We start from the raw sequence: 19,718 nt of genomic DNA on the forward strand, positions 1-19,718 counted from the left end.
GTAGTAGTAGTATTAGTAGTAGTAGTAGTAGTAGTAGTAGTAGTAGTAGTAGTAGTAGTAGTAGTAGTAGTAGTAGTAGTAGTAGTAGTAGTGCAGCTGCTTCGTTTTTGTAAAAAAAAAATTATCTTGTAGCAGATATATTTATTTTATAAGCCTGTTTTATTATTATTATTATTATTATTATTATTATTATTATTATTATTATTATTATTATTATTATTATTATTATTATTATTATTATTATTATTATTATTATTATTATTATTATCATTATTATTATTGGTTTGTTTAAGCTTGATCTTTTTGGGTTTTTTAAAAATTAGTGTTTTGATTTGTTTTTGTTTAGTTTGTTTGTTGTTTTATTGTTGTTGAGTTTTTTATTGATTGAATTGTTTGTTTCTTGTTTGTTTCGCCTTTATTTATTTATTTTTATTTGGGGGCGGGGAGGTGTTGTTTTGGGCATGAGTTTTGGATTTTTTGTTTCGTTTGGTGTTTGTTCGTTGTTTTTTTTTTTGTTGTTTTTTTTTTTAATCGCTATTTTGACCAGTTACCACGATTAGTCGGGTGAAAATAAAGTAAAAATCCAACTCAAAGGATTTCTGTTATACACATTTAATTTATTGAAGTTGCAATAAGTTTATTAAAAGTACATTTGTCATACAAAACGAATAAGTAAATATAACACACATCATATAAGTAGCTCAGCATAAAATGCAGAATTTAACTTATTTTCTTCTCCCTTCTTTTATTTATTACACAATCATTCGCTAGCCTATTCTAGTATATATTTTTTTACTGTTATCATTCATACCATGTAGCCTGTTGGTTACTCATATAAAGTCTAATAAGATTGTTATGGCAATGGAAATATTCTCAAACCAACAAAGGCAAAAAGTCCATTGCAACAATGTTTAATCAAGCCTTAAATGGCTTTTGGCTATCAAGCTTGCAAATAGTATGTGCACAAAAATAAAACGCTTTATCTACATAATTATCTATAATGATCTTTATCAAAATCGTCCAAAGATGTCAGGTTTCTGTATTCTCTGGTTAGCAGGGATGCAGGTTTATGGGTCAATTGAAGAGATAAACTTATATACATATATAAACATATATATATATATATATATATATATATATATATATATATATATATATATATATATATATATATATATATAGGGAGAGATATATAAAGAGGTAGATAGGTAGGTAGGTAAGTAGATAGATAGATAGATAGATAGATAGATAGATAGATAGATAGATAGATAGATAGATAGATAGATAGATAGATAGATAGATAGATAGATAGATAGAATCCCATTACCTTATATTGCTTCTTAAATTACCAGTTTCCTGATTACCTGGGATTCCGATTTCAGGAGTTAACGTTTACTTTTCTTTTAAAAAAAAATCTAATTCATTACTTTCCTGATTATTTTTCGTGAACATCACAATCTCTTTCCATCCGATTTTTTCCCTGTAACTCATTGGCAACTTTGGAATAACTTTTAATCAAGAAACCATAAAATCATGTGGTTTTAATTTAAGAACACAATCCAACAAGCCATGTTATCTATGATATCATCCAAACAATCAAATTGCGAGTTTATTTCTGTTGTCTTAAGGGTGATAATGATAAATACTTTGCTCTGGTTTGAAATAAAAATGTTAAAATTCTTTGTTTATTTTTTGTAACTTATGCAAAAAAGATACCTACTAGATTTATGAATTGTTAAGTTTCGTGACTCAAATAAATCTTGCCTTAAGTATCTCATCAGAAAGGCAAAGAGACGATGCCATGTTATGACAATATATAATCATATATATATGCTTATACGGCTAACCAATCCTTTTTCAGTAATAATCAAGAGAAGGCCAAAACAGTCGTCTTTAACCGAAACATCTCCCACGTCTAGCTTGCTCAATGCCTATTTAGTGAAGAAAAAGAACGTTAGAAAATAATTTAAGGAATGATGCAAAATACACTTCAATAATAACACATTTTTAAAAATATTTCTTTTCAGTACAAAGTAGCCTATAACCATACCCATCTTTTACTATTCCAAAACCTAATAGAGGTTTTAGTAACTCATCTTAATAAATGACATGAAATTCAAAAGGCCAGAAACAAGACAATTTTAATAATAATAATAATAATAATAATAATAATAATAATAATAATAATAATAATAATAATAATAATAATAATTATTATTATTATTATTATTATTATTATTATTATTATTATTATTATTATTTATTATTATTATTATTATTATAACAATAATAATAATAATAATAATAATAATAATATATGATGATGATGATGATGATGATGGTGATGAAGATGATGATGATGATGATTATGATGATGATGATGATGATAATAATAATATAATAATAATAATAATATAATAATAATAATAATAATAATAATAATAATAATAATAATAATAATAATAATAATAATAATAATAATAATAATAATAATAATGGAGATCATTTATACCGCGTCTATTCGACATACAAACAGCTCTAGACGCCTTTTCAATACAAACATCAAAACTACAATAACAGGTCATGGATACATAAAACATGGAAGACGTTCATATCATGAAAAAATAATAATTAAAAGGAAACTGGTTTTAATCTATCAAATATTTCCTAACAAAATAAGTCTTAATAGTTGTCTTAAAAGTAGCTTCTGTATTGCATTTTCTTGAGGAAATTGGAAGAGAGTTCCAAATAGAAGGAGCAGCATGAGAAAAAGACCTATCAGAAAACTTTTTAGAGCCTTTTTTTTTTTGGTAACATTTAATCAGAGATGACCAGTAGATCTTAAAGTTCTGGGAAGAGAGTGCAATGAAATAAGGTTACATAAATATGAAGGAGCAGTTTTGTGATACATTTAAAGCAAAGTTCAGCAATTTTATATTTGAGTCTTAATTCAACAGGTAGCCAATGAAGTGACAATAATATGATCTCTTGCCCTTTTTCTTAGACTGATCCTAGCACAATGATTTTGGATGAGCTGCAATTTGTGAAGGAGAAAGTTTGGAATGTTATGAAGGAGCAAATTACAGTAATCTATCCTAGAAAATATTAATGATGAAACAAGAGTTTTTAGGGCAGTAATATTTAAAAACTTTGATAATTGTGAAATCTTTCTAAGTTCGAAAATGCAATATTTTACAAAGGTAGTAAATGTGTTTTTCCATGGACAAGTCATTTTGAAAGTATATACCTAAGTTTCTAGCCTCTTCTGCAAAATAGATCGTTTCATTGTTAACACAATGAAATTGTTTTGAAGGAATGTTGAGCTTCTTTGGATTGCAGAAAAGAACTTCAGTTTTTTTCTTTATTTAATTTCAATTTATTCACAGACATCCAATTCTTGACAATTTCTATGCAATTTTCCATGGAAGAGACTAGAGCATTCGCAAGCGCTGGTTTAGTTGACATATAAAGCTGTGTATCATCGGCATACATGTGATAATTAATATTACATTGCCTAATGACACCAGCAAGAGGTTGGGTATATAAAGGGTATAAAAAGGGGCCAAGGACTGATCCTTGAGGTACCCCAAAACTCAAAAGAAAAGGGGGAGAGAACGTTTCCGTCAACCAAAATCAATTGCAAATGGTTAGTTAAATAAGCTCGAAAATAAGATTGAAATCAATTTAATACAGTTCCTGGTAGTCCAAAAGGTATAGATAGGCGCTTTAGAAGGACAGAATGGTCGAAGGTATCAAATGCTGCACTGAGGTCAAGTAGGGCGAGAATAGAAATGTTATCTTCACCAGCAGCACGTTTTGGATCTTCAACAAGTTTGCTATTCACTTTTAACAAACTTCAAAATTAGTAATTTTAAATATGAAAAAATCTAAAATTCAATTTCTGAAATTGCTTAAAATGAACTTCAACTTAAACATTTGATTAAACGACATGAGAAAAACAGCATATACTATATTACCTCTGTACCCCTTTGTACCTACCAAGAAAAGTAATACTGAAGTTCTTCTTCTTCCCGGCTTGCCTGATCCGCTCCTTCATCTTCTTTTTTCTTGAGTTGTGGGGGTTCTGACCTGAAGACCAACTTCTTGCCCGTCTGATTTTGAAACATACATGTAAAAATGAGTAATTATGTACAGTATTTGTTGAAGTTTATTAAGCACTGTTTCTACAAATATATATGGTTAAAAATATTTAAAACATGATGTCTGTAATGGTTAAAATAGTCACTCAATGCAAATGAAAATGAAATATATACCAGAATAGTAATTATTATTGTTACATACTTTATGTTTTCGTCTGCTTAATTTCTCCATTTTCAACTAATTTTGATACTATAGTATTAATGTGTGGTAAAACAAGTAACGTTTTACGTAACTGAAATAGACTTTGAAACAAAATTAATTCTGTTAAACAAAATCTTAATCATGTTCTATGATTTTGCATAAACTGTTTAAGACTCAATCAAGATTGAAGCTAAGTAGTATCATTAATTCCATACCTTTTTCTTGGGCTCTGCCTTAGCTCTTTCTAGTGCTCGTCTCACTCTCTCTTCTTGGTGGATTCGTAGTTGCTCCATCTTCTCTTCCCTCATCTTCAACCTCCTCTCTTTGTCTTTGGCCTACGATAAAATAAAAACCAAGAATGAGTAAATGATAAAAATAAAAACCAAGAATTAGTAAATGATAAAAATCAACATTAGATAATAAACCAGGAAAGAGATAACCTGAAAAGATACCATGATTATTTTTTTAATGGATGGTAATTACAATATTCCCATCTTATTCTTCATACTCAACTAAATGTAAATGACAGTGCCCATTCATGGAGCTATTATCCTGAAAAAAAAAAGGTTCTCGATCATTGTTAAAAGTCTTGATATTATTCGTTGACATGGGACCAAGAGACAAGTTGTTTCATATACAGAACGCACTAGAAGTGAAAAGAAGTAAAGATGAGGATCAACATAAAAAGGAAGAATATTGAAAGTCCGATTTATTGTAACTCTTCATGCATATGTAATATTTTGTGCAAAATTATTATTTTATTTCAGAAAAGTGAGAGGAGAAGGTACTTTATGCTGATAAAAGAAATGAAGTGAAAGGATAGTAGAGAATGTTCTCTATAGTCTTCTGGCACTTTGCAACTCAATCAATTTCTTCTTTACGTTATCTTAGCCTTGACTTAGATTTCAAGAGCTCGATTGAAAATGAGTGTTTGGTGAAGGACTTGTATAATACAACACGCACGTCATGACACCAAAGGTAGATTGGAAGTTCTATTTAAAATGGTAAACATTTTAATCGTTGTTTCCATATGAGCATCTGTTTTACCACGTATGAATGAATTTTGGTCCTCCTTTGTGACATGTCTTTTTGCCTTCCATAATTTTCAATTTCTGTATTATTAGGCTTCTATGGTAAGGACCCACAACTGAAAAATTCTCAATCCTATATTATTGGTTTTGAGTATTGTAATGAACTAAAAATTATCCAAGTATTTTTCACACCTTACGACAGGAACAGCCATGTGTGTGTACTTATGGACAACGAGTAATAACCTTCGCGTCTGGCAGACAGAAATAAAATTCGAACATATTATCTTACGATAGTCAACCAGTCTGACAAGCATGCTAAACTGTCACTCTGCCGTCCAGCTTACCTGGACAGTAGAAATGGAAAAGGTGTTAACATATGGATTATTTCCCTCCATTTCACACCCACACCCTGGCTTAATGGCAAAGACAGGCGAGGCGAGGCTCGTGGTAAGCATTTATATATACGTGCATGAGGGTAATATTTCACTTCAGAAATTAATTCTTCAAGGAAGAAGGGCTCAGCTTTTTCTATTAAGTGTTGTATCATTCTATTAAAGGGATGAGTGAAACACTGATTTTAATTTTTAAAATTCTTCCTGCTCTACAACTATGTATCACAACAATATTCTTTCTTCTTACTATTCTTATACCTTATGAATGCATCATTATGACTTTGATATGTATAAGTTCATTTTGGATTAATTCTGCCGTTAACAGTACCTTGTGTTGGTATGACTATCATTTATTTACCTCATGCTATTTAAGATGTTCCTATATGGGCGATAGCATTATTTATTTTACTTAAAATATTTATGAGTCTATACTTATAACGCTTGTGTAGTAGATTATTTATATTATGATGTTAGTAGGCTTGTTTAGTCGTATGTCCTATTTGAACTTGTACGCTAGGTCTGTCATTAGACTGGCTTGGAAGCTAACCTTAGAATTATCATAGGAGTAGGCCTTCATTAATATCAAACATAATTTACAATATGTACATGAATGTAATACTGTTTGAGGGCATACGCCTCCCTCGGACAGGTCAAAAAAGTTTAATCAATCTGACGCCCTATATATTATTTTATCTGATCAAACAAGATTCCAATCTCTCCCTAGGCTGTAATGTAGAGAGAAATTGCAGCCTGACATCTTTACATCAGCCCTGCACAAAGCCTGACAGTACCAGAGAGACGGGCAGAATCTGCCTACGCACCTCGGACTCCACTCTAGGTCAGCCCCAGTGCCAATAAACAAATAAGAGTGGCCATGCTTTAAGTGCTCAATGATGTCATAGAACAAAATTGGTAAAAACGTACATTTATATATTTAAATCAGAATAAATCACACTATCATTTTATTGTCAAAATATACGTAGGACTGGAACTTCTTCTTTCTTATTCATTATTAATTCATTGTGAAGGTTATCCTCATAGATAGATATACGAGCCATAAATTACCGCTGTTTATTATTATCATTTATTATGTAACAGGAAAATCATAGGCCTTGCAGACCTCTATTATATAAAAATAAATTAATAGGGCAATTCTAGTGTAGAAGCTGACTGGCTATGTAAAACGCCTAAGTGTTCGGGAGTTTTATTACTTATTTTTTTATTAAATAAAATTTAATCTCCACCATAAATGACTCTTACAGGTATTTCTAAAATTTCTCTTTCATATAATTTATTTTTTTGGTTTTATGAAACTATATGATCTTCGATTAAACTTAACTTTTTTTCCAAATAAGAAATGTATTAATATTATAAACGTAAACCAAAAAAGAAAAGTAATGGACCCTAAACTGTTTTCTAAGGTGTTCCTTATCCTACTAGTATTCTATTTGATTTTACAATCTAATGGACTAATGGAACTAATGTGCTTGAAAAAAAGGGCTTAACCAAAATGAACACATTTTTAAAAGTCTTTCTTACATCTCAAATTTAAATAAAAGCTCAATAAGATCTAGTGACATTCTAAGCGAAGAGGGTGCATTAAGCTTGTTGAAAAGAGAAATGCTGTCCAATGTTATGAAAAAATTTTTTTTTTAAAAATCCAATAAATCACATTATAGTCCAACTTTTGTTCATTTTTTTTTCTTTAAACGCTTGTTGTCAGCATTTAGCAAGCGAGTGATAATTATATTTTCTTAATGAATATATGAGTAAAAAATGTTACCTTCTCAGCCGCCTCCACCTTATCCTGAGGCATGGTCTCTATCATCTCAAACAATTCTTCTAATCTGTTTTCTATGTTGGTTAACATTTGAAGCGTGCTGGCATAAAGAAAATGACAAATGTTATTAGACATCTTAAGTATGCTGGAGAATAAATGTGAACATTTTTAGAGAAAACTTCTATGGATTTATCATGCATTACAATGATTCATTTATTCCCCTAGCAGGCCACAAGTAATCAAGTATTCATTTCATATGATACAACTGATAGAGTATTTTTCCCCAGGTCTATGATATCAATCCATGCTATCATTACTGAGTGAGTCACAAAAATTTTCATCTTCACAAATTCAAAACCGGTTTGTTTGTTTGTGATTCCATATATAAATGCATACATTCAATTAGAGCAAGCATATTTAGATAAGTCATTTGTAAGTTATTTGGTATGTTGAGAGAAGTCGAATAAATCAGTTACCTAATATTGGCTTCATTGTCTCCAATACAATTTCTGTATACGTCCTCCACTTTCTTATTAAGTTCTGCCAAGTGCTGCTCTTGGTCATCATCTGCTTTGAACTCGCCGTAATTGAACATTCTGGAGTGAATGAACAAAATAAACAATATTTTTGTGTGTGTGTGCTCTTTCTAAAACAAAGCCATTTACGGAATTTGCAAAGAATAACAAACATAATCTATCTGAGAACACCCACTCGGTGGGACAGCCTATGAAACAATATTATGATTAATAACATGGTAGTTAAGTCTTTCAAATAATGTCTTGTGCGATTGTGATTTTGTTTTTCTTTTTAAGATTTTTACAGCGCTTGCAACACATTTAGGTCATTTCAATGCCAGTAAAAAGGAAGAAAATGGAATTGTCAAAAAAGATCTAGATTTACAGTTTAAAGCACACGAGAAAAGCAAAAGCTTTAAAACATGTCTTCATTATAATTGAGGAATTAGAGACTATCTATGCCCTCGAAATTTCCAAAGGCAAAAATCATGCACAGACCTTCTAAATGTAGAAATTAACTTACTGTTTTTATATAGATTTGCTATTAAAACACTTCCAAATAGCATTCTACTTGTCTAAAAACTTTTATACACCTGATATCTCAATTAAATCTAGACAGATATGAAAACCTGATGAAGTGAAAGAAGCTCAGTCTTCTCTAACACAGTCATCAAATTTTGTATAATATTATGTCCTTAAATTCTCTTTAACATACTTGGCTTTAATTTTTAAATCTGCTGCTTTTGTCTCTTCTTTCTTGATCTGTGATTGAAGTTTATCAATCTGCTCCTTTAATGTCTTTGTCTCTTTTTCCCTGAAAATACAATAATACTGTTGAGGAATATTTGTAATTTTAAATGTCTAATTAAAATTTTTAAAAGTTTAAAATTTACAGATGCAGAAAAAAATGAACATTATAACAAATATTTGCAACTGAAGATATATATTGGATAAAGTTCTTAAGATAACATAATATATACATTAACAGACTTTGTCAAAACATGGGTCAGCAATTTGATAATTTGATGCAACTAAGGAGCTTGACATAGACTCTGGCTTTGATGTCGAAAATAAATTTTAAAAACTATTCCTTTAAAATAAGATACAATGAAATGTAATCAAAACAGAAGAATAACCAAAGTTTATTCAATGTAAAAGGAGTTAAGCTTCTTTATGGTGTGTGTGTGTGTGTTTTTTATCTATTTTTTTTTTGTTTCTTTGTTTGTTTGAATTTTTTTTTTTTTTTTTGGGGAGGGGGAGGGGTGTTGTTTTTTGGGTTTTTATTCTTACATTTTGACTTTCGTCTGTTTAATTGTATGCTTCATCTCTTCTAATGCCTCTTCCGTCTCTTGACTGTTTTGAATTAGGGATAAATTTTGCTCCTCGAGTTCAGCAAAAATATCCAACAGTTGCTGGGGGTCATTGAAATATAAATCTAATTCCTGAAAAGAGAAATAATAAATCATTAAGAAATTAAACTATCATAAAAACATATAAAAAATTAAAACAAAATCATAGACGGCTGAAAGTTCATACGAAAAATGTGCTCTCATTATAATCAAATCACCCCATATAACATCTACTAGCTGCTTTCAGTATTGATAATTAAAAATTTACAATAATGACATAAATGCTAACCTCATCAGAATCATCCATATCTGATAGCAATGTTTCGTCCTCTTCCATTTTGTCTTTGGATTTGGTGCCACTGGCGCTGAAAAAAGAACAATATAAGAAAGACAATTAATACTGAATAATGAATAATTGTAATAAATGGGCATTGCATTTGGTAAAACTCTTTGACATCATTTAATTTAAAGGTCTCTTGACCTCTATAATCCTTAATGTTTATGATATAATACATAGCTGGCAGCGATGAGTATCTTATTGTGAAAATCTATGCTTAGTATAAGAGGATAAGAAGAGAAGGGGTATTTACTAAAATATACATATAGTCTTGACTTGAGTGTCAATGAGTATCTGACTTGAATATTGCATGCGTGCATTTACAAAAGGGGTACCTGACAGGTGACTTGTACTACATGAAATAAAAAAAGTGATTCCATATGGCCTTTGGGATGGGGAGAGGGAGAAGAAAGATTGCAAAGTGCATTATCATAAATTCCTGGGAATATGCATCATATATGGTTGTATTTATCACATGTTATCTAGTCACTAAAAACTCATGACTTACGGTAGCTTTTAAAAAAAATGTTTTTATTTAAAAAATTAAAGCTAATAAATAAACCATAATATTGACAACTTTTGAAAGCACATGAAAAATCAAGTATGAGTGTTTCTTGATTAAATTATATAAGCCATGTAACCATAGGTGCTTACGTTTTCGCAGGGGAACTTTTTTCAGGCTTTTTCTTTATTCTCCTCCCTCCACTTGAGCCTTTATCAGAACTGCCTTCTGAATAGTGGGAAGGGGATTTTGGCAGGGTTGCTTCCTTTTCTTTCCTCTTCTCTTCTCTTCTCTTTTCTCTTACCTTTTTGCGTTCTTCTTGGATTTCCTTATTTTTTTCAAAGGCAAATCAGAATGATTAAAAACCTATATCATCAACAGAATGCAAAATCAAGTTTGAAACAAAATAAATAGTACCTATATGGTTTAAAAAATCATCATTGTCTTCATTTCCAGGAATAATGTTAATCATGCTTTACTCAACATTCTAATCTTATATCCTCTTTGGGGAAGTGGAAAATTATATCAATAGTATTAATAATAATAATAATAATAATAATAATAATAATAATAATAATAATAATAATAATAATAATAATAATAATAATAATAATAATAATAATATTAATAATAGTATTAATAATAATGATAAGCTCAAAGCACTTTACAATATCATTTGACAAACCGTAAACACGCTCATACCGTGACAAAAGACCAATACAACAATTTCACACACCAACTATAGTTTAAAAAAAAAACAAAATAAAAAGTGATATTCAGCAAATGAGAACTAAAATAAAACAAATAACTAACATAAAGCAAACAATTAGTCTTACAGCTGGTATAAGGGATTCCAAGAAATTCCTATATAGTTGGTACTCTTTTAGTGTATCTTCATATTTAGAAATTTCTGATTTGATCCCCATCATCTGGGCATTGATTCTTTTTATCTCATTCACTTTTTCCATTTTCAGTTTTGCTTCACTCTCAGCACTGAAAAAGAAATGTTTTCATTAGTAAATTATGAATTAAACGACTCCATTAAAAAAATTAACACAGTAAATTGATAAAGATTGATCTTTTAAGCTGAGAAATGCGCAGACTTGGTAATAAAAAAACTTGGCCAGGGAGGCTATAGAGTCATAGTCCCTGTTGAAGATGGAGCACGAGGTTGGTTGGACCAGAAGTATATGAACTCTTAGGCTAGCTCAATATTTCTGGCAGACAAAGAATAAAAACTATTCAAACTCTTAATGAAACTACAAAGAGAATCTCTCATTGGGCACGGATAAGGAGGAATGAAAATGAACTCAATTAACAACATAAGGAGTAAGGTTCTCCTCTGAGACTTTCTACTTTAGCTTTACCTGAGTTTCTGATACTGAAAATGGAACCATGCTCTTGATGGACATATGACACGTTTATAGCAATGGCCATGAGTTGCTTTTTTTTTCTTTTGTCACAACTGAACCAAATAAAAAAGCCAAATTATGTTTTTTTTCTGTATCATTTTATTTGTTTGCTGTTGGGGAAGTTTTGTTTATTTTGTTTGGTTTCAAATCCCTAATGAAGAGTGACCCTTTATATTTTTATACTAATCATATTTCACTGCATAATTGTTAATCACTTTTATGCTTTTAGGACAATCGATTATCATTACTAGATGTATCTACAGTAAATAAGAATATATCATTAATGTGGTTAAAAAGTAATCATTTAGACCTTTGAGACCCATGGATTTGGAGTTTATCACAGTCTCTTTGGCATTAAACAGACAGTAACAATTGCTTGCTACCCTTTGGATAGGATGTTAGTACTTTCTGTCAGATCTAACAAGCCTTGTCACCAAGCCACTGCTGAAGGATCAGATAAAACCTCGACTACTCATGGAACTGATACCAACTGAGCTTTAATAATAATAATAATATAATAATAATAATACCCTTGGGGACCCTTGTTTAATTAATCATAAATCATACAAATAAAAGTATAAGGAAAGAGTACATCAGACGTATTGCAGATCAAATACAGACACCTTAAAGTGTTTATATCCAAAAAGAGAGTTAACTAACCACCTATCTATACCCTAGGGTTTACTAGAATTAGAATCAATATATTACTACATACATCTTGATAGCCTCAACTGAATTTTTGTCATTTTCTTTCAAAAACTCATCAAACATGGCTGCATCTTCCTCCAAATATTGCTCAGCCAGTTCAAGCTTCTTCTCCTCAGCCTGAGCAATTTCCTCCAGCTTTCTCATCTCATCTCTTTTAACTCCCAAAGAATACTGGGAAATGAAAAAAATTGAATAAATTTATCATTTTTAATTCAATCATTCAATGTCAAACTGAGTTCAATGAAACCTATTCTTATAACCATTAGTAAATGATTAGTTTCGTACATTTCTTTTTATCTGCCATTAAAATATTAAACATGAGTTTAAAAAATAAATCAATAAGGATGGGCAATCAAAGAATGGCACAGTAAAAGCAATAAAAATTAGATAAACAAAAAGCAATGGCTATAACGTTACAAAATAAAAAAAGGGAGATACCATTTAAAATATTTGTTAACAAATGTAGAATTATTAAGCCTGTTGTTGCTATCAATAAATGATTAGGAAATGCATTTTTTCACATTTACCAAAAAAGAATCTTACCTGAACTAAAAACATCTCCCTTTTCTTAGCAATATATTCAGCCAATGATTCTTTCTCCACATGCCGATCTGTTAAGATGTAACAAGGTGTTAAAATATTATATACCATATGATAATTATATTATATTATATTACATTATATCACATAATTTTAATTTTATGACATTAAGTCAGGTTTTGTTTATTTGTTCATTTTTGTTTGCTGTTGTTTAGTTTATTGGGGGGTTGTGGGGGTGGGACTGTTGTTTATTTTCTCACTATTGATTACTTTGTGTTGTTTTCAAATAGTTAAAAGCATAAAGAGAAAAAGTCCCTTGATTAAAAACATTTATTTTACAATAGATCGATGAAGAAGAAGGCTTCACTGTTGAAATGCCTAAGCTAAGTGATGACTTAGGACAAAGTTGTCTCTTTTTGATAAATTGGTAGCGTTGAAGAGATAAATAGAGCGTAATAGAGAAGAGAGTTTATTTGAGTAAATTGATTATAAAACTCCTCCTCCTAGTACCTACAATAATAAGCGAATATTATATCTTTTGATTCTTTCTGAATTAATATATTTAGTATTTGTTCAAAGACCATCATTACTGATTTGTGTTTGTGCAATATATATATAAGATAAGATAAGATAAGATATACTTTATTCATTCAAAAAAATGGAAATTCATTTACAGACGTGGCATGCATGAAAATGTATAAACACAAAGTTGAGAATCTATGGCAACAATGTATACATATATAATATATGCAAATGCACAAAAAGGTAAAATTATACAACCAAGAACCAATAGCAACACTTTATATATTAATTTGATAAATTGAGATAGGCCATACCTCTGGCCTTTAGTCAGAACTTGTGTGTGTATATTTAAAAGATAGTATTTAATTTAAATCACAGTTGCGCGTTAAAAATTCGAACACTATATATATATATATATATATATATATATATATATATATATATTATATATATTATTGTTATGTGTGTGTGTGTGTGTACGTGTGTGCGTATACATGTGTATGTTTGTGAGTAATGTTGTATATATTACAGAATATCATTTGATTTATCAAGGAAAAGATGAGGACAATAGGGCCTACAGATTATTCCAAAGTTCAAGCATCTGGAACAATTTAAATAATAAAAGACAGGATTTACCTCTTGTAACAGCGATTGTGAATTGTGGATCGTCTTTCACAGCTACAGCTTTATCACTCTCCTCCTCTTCTTCAGAATCAGATTCCGGAGGATTTATCATTGCAGCTGTGCGGAAATTAACTCTAGAAGCATATGTTGATTTCTCATGAACCTTCAGACTCCTTTGTCTCAAGCGTTCCTGTGAAATACATTAAGTATCAAAATCTTGTTCAGCCAACACACTTTATAGGAAAAGCTGAAGTAGGAATGTGCCCACATATTTGAATATAATTGGTATTAAATGGCAAATGGACATTTGGACAATTAATTGCTTTTAAATATGTGAATATACATACACAGTTACAGTCGCATTCAAAACATGAAACAGATACGAAATTTAAAACCACAGTAGACAGATTGTATCTTAGGCCAAAAATAACAGCAGAAAAGACAATTGCATTTGCAGGAATATAGACAATCCATCAAACAAACGTCTGATGTCAACAGGAATCACCTACATTACCCAAAGTGAGCAAATTGAGGATTAAAAGTCTTGTCCAAGGAAAAAAGCGAAAGTGCCTGAAGCTGGACTTGAACAAAGGACTTTCCAGTCACATTACAATGCCTTGACCACTTGGCCACATCGCCATTCCATTTCTTTTGTTAATTGATCCAGAAATGAAGATACCTGTTTTTTTCTTTGTCTTTCTTTGTCTCTCAGGAGGAAAATATCGCTATCTGGAGGCATCTTGAACGGGTTTCCTTTTGGAATGATTTCATCTGAAAGAGGAATATACAATTAATCCATAAATCAACAAATCTATCAATACCTGAGACCTGAATGAATTATAAATTTTAGTTAATTAGTTTCTAGTTCACGTAAGATTACATGAATTTATTCAATTGATGTATTGAAGAATAAATCCATTTATAAATGAATCATGTCAGGGTAAACCAGATATTTTAAAAAGTGCCTTGAAATTCAAAATGATCCGAAATGTGAAATCTTAGATTTTTTTTTTACCTTTAAGAAAGTGTATTTACTCTCCTCAAACTTTTTCGTGGTCCCCTGATGTTGATTTCATCGGATTACACTGTAGTTGTGTGTGTATGTATGTGTGTGTGTGTGTGTTTGTGAGATAGAGAGGGAGGGAGAGAGAGAGGGAGGGAGAGAGGGAGGGAGAGAGAGAGAGAGAGAGAGAGAGAGAGAGAGAGAGAGAGAGAGAGAGAGAGAGAGAGAGAGAGAGAGAGAGAGAGAGAGAGAGAGAGAGAGAGAGAGAGAGAGATTGTATGTTTGAACATGCGTGCTTGCATGTTTGTGTATTTAATAATGGAATATTTAAATATTTTTAAATAATTGGGTTTAAAGTATTAATGCACTACCAACTTGGTTTATTTGTATGCTTGGTCACTCTTCAACAAATCTCAATGACTTTTTAGAAATTTTCCTTACCAGTCTTAATTGTGTGAGTGCTTGAACCAGACTTTGCTGAATTAGGGAATGTCACTTTCCCAGACTGTCTTGAAACAATCCTGTCTCCTAGATGTAGGTGAAAATTAACAAATTGTCTTAATCATTTTCAGCAGTAGCTTCAGAAATAGAAACATTATTAGTTTTATTGATTGCACAGTTCATTTGTTTAAAGCCCTTAAAGTACTCTTTCTCTAGAATGATATTCCTTTAAACAAACAATAAACACAAGTAATTAATACACCAATACAGTGGTCTCCGTTTATAAACACTCCAGCTATAAGTACAATCCTGACAAAAGATGGTCATGGCACGAAACAGAATTTTTATTACAAAAATTTACCCTTTTATAAGCACATATAACAAAATGGGCTCCACTTATAAACACCCTCAATTCTCTGACAATTACTTTTAAAAATCAGAAATAAAAGGAAATAAATGAATATTTAAATCTCTTAATACAAAAGATTTATAAACACGGTTAACAGTACAGAAATCATCAAAATGTTCTGTGAATAATGTATGGTTCACACCTCCCTATTCTGTCATTACATCTCTTGCACAAAACAATTGGCCACTAAGTGATGATATGAACTTTGCACTAATATACAGGCTCCTCGGCAGCTCAATGAAATGGTAAAGGGGAGTGGGGGTGGTCATAATTAATTATAAATCAAGAATCATTTTGATTACCACAGCTTTTTTTTACAGAGGTGTTATAGTGGGATGTATAAAGACAAGGCTCACATCTGTAATCTTTGTGACTTTCGCGATTTAATACATAGACTACATCTGTTGACAAGTCTTTAAAAAAAATAATTGAGCTTTATATAGCGCAATATCCACTAAATGTGCTCAAAGTGCTTTACAAGTGGTCCCTTGTCAACAGCAACATTTAACATGTAGGATGGGATATGTCGCCTGTTAGGCGATATTACAATTTTTCGGACAGAGACATCGATGTTAACAGACAGGTTCTCATTTTACACCTGAGTACAGTGAGAGAATGTGAGTAAAGAGCCTTTTCCAAGGACTCAACCATGCTACTAATTCTATTTTATGCTACTCTGCACCAACAACCACAGATATTCAAAGACCACTAAAACCATCAGATTTCAGCTTCGTCATATAGAACAGTGTCGGAACCAGTTGACAGAAATAGTGGATGGCACAAACAAAATCTGATCAAACGTCAAACAAGCAACAATAACAAGCTTCTTATCCCTTATCCAACACCTACAGTGCAATGAAAAAAAAAGGAAAAAATACATTAGAAAGAGGAAGAAAATCAAATTAAAAATGACTTTTTCATGGGCCAATGACAGCTCATATGTAAACATTTTAAAACTAAGAAATGAAAGTTATTATATTATGATCTGAGCATTGAACAAAGGCTTTGCAAAAAAATAATCTGAATCCACTTATAGCATGATTCGGCTATAGGCACGATCTGCTTGATTCATGAGGGTCATGTATAAAAGGAGACCAATGTATTTCTATTTCCAAATGGCTTCAAATGCACATATCCATGTAATGATTATTCTGCTATTACGGTAATTTAGATTTTGATTTTGGGCAGTACTAAAATCACTATATTCCGATTCTTTAAGAAATGTTTATATTTGAATTAAGAAACATATCATAAAAATGCAATATGTATTGCTAATGTGTTCATTCACCATCATTTAACCTTTACCAAAGTGAGGAATTATAAAATAGACTATGTTTGAACTCCTCAGGACATGCAAAAAAGTTTGAGGGAGCAGTGTCTTGCCATATGACTTGATGGAAAGTGGGGTTGTATGGCTCAGCGATAAGGTCTTTGCTTCGTACCTGAAAGGTACTGTTCGACAATCCATTGGGCTATGAGGCCTTTAGCAAGTCACCGCTTCCTTGCTCACTTGGCAGCACTGTGCTGCGCAGACATCTCTTGAGGTTGAATAAAGGGAACTTTATGACATGTTACAAGGGGTGCTACTCCACAAAATTTATTTACCAAAGTAGCCAACCATTGGCAAATCATAGCACATGGCATTAAAATTGGAATCAAAGGCGAAGTTATAAAAATAAGCGTACTGTATACACACACCTGCAATGTTCCATTTCTGCTGTACACCTACACACAATACACCTACGTAACTGTCAATGTCAGAGTTAATCATAATAGGTTGAAATCAGAGGCACATCTTTTTTTAAAATTAATTTTATTTTCACTGGCTGGGTGATATTAGCTCAAGGACATTGTACTCGAGGTAAAAAGTAGTTCAAGGAAGGAATGAAATTAGAACAAAGAATAATAAGGAGAAAAAAAATGGGACAGTTGAATGAAAATGATATACTATATTTCATCTAAAAATAAGTAAGCCTATTGTTGAGATATTCAACACTCTAACACACCGACCGTTTATATTACACAGAATGTTTATCATTTCTTGGAGTTGAATCAAAATGATGAAGAGTAACTTATAAACCTAGTAAACAGCAGAGACAATATTGGCTTTTATTTAAAAATTCTAAATTTATTTATTTTATTTATCTATTTGTTTTGTATTGTCTGCTTCTTTTGCTTTTTGTTTTTTTTTTACCAACAGACCAGTGTAAGTGTAAGAGTGTCTAAATTAATTTTAAACGCAAAAATGCATGTCGAATTAATTAAGAATGAGTATATCATTATATCATATTGTCATAAATTATTGACTTGAGAATCGATTCTAATATGTTATATGACTTCTTATATCTCGAGAGGTACAAAAAGGCACTTGCAATTCAAAACAACAGCAAATAGATAAATAAATAAATCCAAAATTGATTCTGAAAACATTACTAGGTTTTGTAAGGCACTGTGCTTGAGTATGATAAACTATAACAGTTCAAATGATTAAAATAGGGGGAAAAAAGAAGTCAATATACCTCGAGATTTTTTTCCGGATGCCTCAGAGGGGACAGGTGATCCCATATTCGATTGAGCTTGAGGGGAGTCTCCCATGTTGAGGGTTTCTGAAATTATGTTTTTTACGATTTTCGTTTTACCAATATAATATATATTTTCATCACAAAGTCATATAATCTTCAGGCTATGAAATTACTGTTTAAAATATCTTCGTGTGAGAGAACGGCAAGACTCAAGACCATTAAGTTGAGCGTGCATCATCAAGACCATGAAGATATCGATGAAACGCCTTTCCCGTGTAGACCCGTACTCACTTCCCCTTATAACATTATAACATGCTAATTATATTTGTATGAATCAATAATAAGCGGGAATATGCCATTACGACTTGGCATTGCAATCTTATCTTAGCTTCCGTCAAAACATGCCATTCTGTGGCAAATCTCACCGCATTTCTTAAAATTAAAGTAAAGTTCAAGTTCAGGTTAAGGCTGAAATTCATCCGAAGAAAGGCATAGTTTTCTATTTTAAACAATAATAATAATAATAATAATAATAATAATAATAATAATATAATAATAATAATAATAATAATAATAATAATAATAATAATAATAATAATAATAATAATAAAGCATAAACAGAAACGGCCTGGGTAACAGTAGCCTCAGTAGCACCCTGACTTTGAAACAAACGCGAGCCCCTGATGATAAAATGCATAGCAATTTGCAATAACCCCGAAGAGCATTACTCAAGTCTGAGTCCTTACTGACAGTCACAGCTATCTACATATTGTGTGAGTGTAAGGATACAAGAATGAGATGATAGAGTCTCTTATTATCTAGAAGTTAAGAGTAAGAGTCAGCTGAGTTTGGGTGTCTTTAGTAATAATGTAGTCGTCATAGTATTGACCTGCTAAGGCTAAGAGATGCAAATAAGAGATGAAATTATGTCATCTGAAACAAACATATCATAATGAGGCAAGTGAAATAAATCAAAAGATTAAACTAAGAAATAATAAACAAACATGTTTAGCACCTCCACTTCAAATAGAAATAAAACTTATAGAGAATATATAGAAAGTTTCCAATGTACACAGGATGTTGATGTCCCTAACAACGATAGGAGGAAATACCTTTTTTGATTGAAGATAAATTTAGTGTAAGGTCAATGTATTATGGAGCTACGATTTTAAAAAAATATAATAGTACATATTAATACAATTTAACATATAAATTAAGCTAAAAATATATATTAATTGATTGATAATATGAAATAATAGCTAATGAAGCAAAAATCTAAACATCATTATCTCCATAACAAAGAACTATATTTTAATAGTTTTTGACCTT

The 19,718-nt window shown here is 30.9% G+C and overlaps 1 protein-coding gene across 4 annotated transcripts; it reads right to left on the bottom strand.

Annotated features, from left to right (window-relative positions):
• Positions 1-1,579: 1,579 nt before the first annotated feature.
• Positions 1,580-19,489, bottom strand: LOC144974889 (cilia- and flagella-associated protein 100-like). Of its 4 annotated transcripts, none has more exons than XM_078918351.1 (17): positions 19,405-19,489; positions 18,387-18,473; positions 15,459-15,545; positions 14,694-14,785; positions 14,027-14,204; positions 12,872-12,939; positions 12,336-12,499; positions 11,045-11,201; positions 10,361-10,536; positions 9,659-9,734; positions 9,311-9,462; positions 8,736-8,834; positions 7,982-8,101; positions 7,509-7,605; positions 4,518-4,637; positions 4,000-4,112; positions 1,580-1,931 (listed from the first exon to the last, which is right to left on the bottom strand). In XM_078918351.1, the coding sequence occupies exons 2-17, from the start codon at positions 18,460-18,462 to the stop codon at positions 1,925-1,927; spliced, it is 1,782 nt and encodes a 593-aa protein (XP_078774477.1). In that variant the 5' UTR covers positions 18,463-18,473; positions 19,405-19,489; the 3' UTR covers positions 1,580-1,924. The 4 variants fall into 4 exon arrangements, with proteins under 4 accessions (XP_078774477.1, XP_078774478.1, XP_078774479.1 ...); XM_078918352.1 differs by having other exon boundaries at positions 1,794-1,931; positions 19,394-19,483; XM_078918353.1 differs by having other exon boundaries at positions 1,794-1,931; positions 19,462-19,479.
• Positions 19,490-19,718: the final 229 nt, after the last annotated feature.

Source organism: Berghia stephanieae, chromosome 6 (genome assembly GCF_034508935.2).
Source record: "Berghia stephanieae isolate SIO BIC M18660-M18661 chromosome 6, UCSD_Bste_1.3, whole genome shotgun sequence".
NCBI classification, from domain to species: domain Eukaryota; kingdom Metazoa; phylum Mollusca; class Gastropoda; order Nudibranchia; family Aeolidiidae; genus Berghia; species Berghia stephanieae.

Bases quoted from the DNA above. Each gene is read 5' to 3' on its own strand.
- LOC144974889 (XM_078918351.1), bottom strand. From the start codon at position 18,462: ATGGGAGACTCCCCTCAAGCTCAATCGAATATGGGATCACCTGTCCCC. The intron at 11,202-12,335 runs GTATGTAGTAAT...TTTCTTTTTCAG, and splicing joins TCAGTTGAGGCTATCAAGAT to TGCTGAGAGTGAAGCAAAAC. The intron at 4,638-7,508 runs GTAACATTTTTT...ATTTTATCGTAG, and splicing joins AGGTGGAGGCGGCTGAGAAG to GCCAAAGACAAAGAGAGGAG.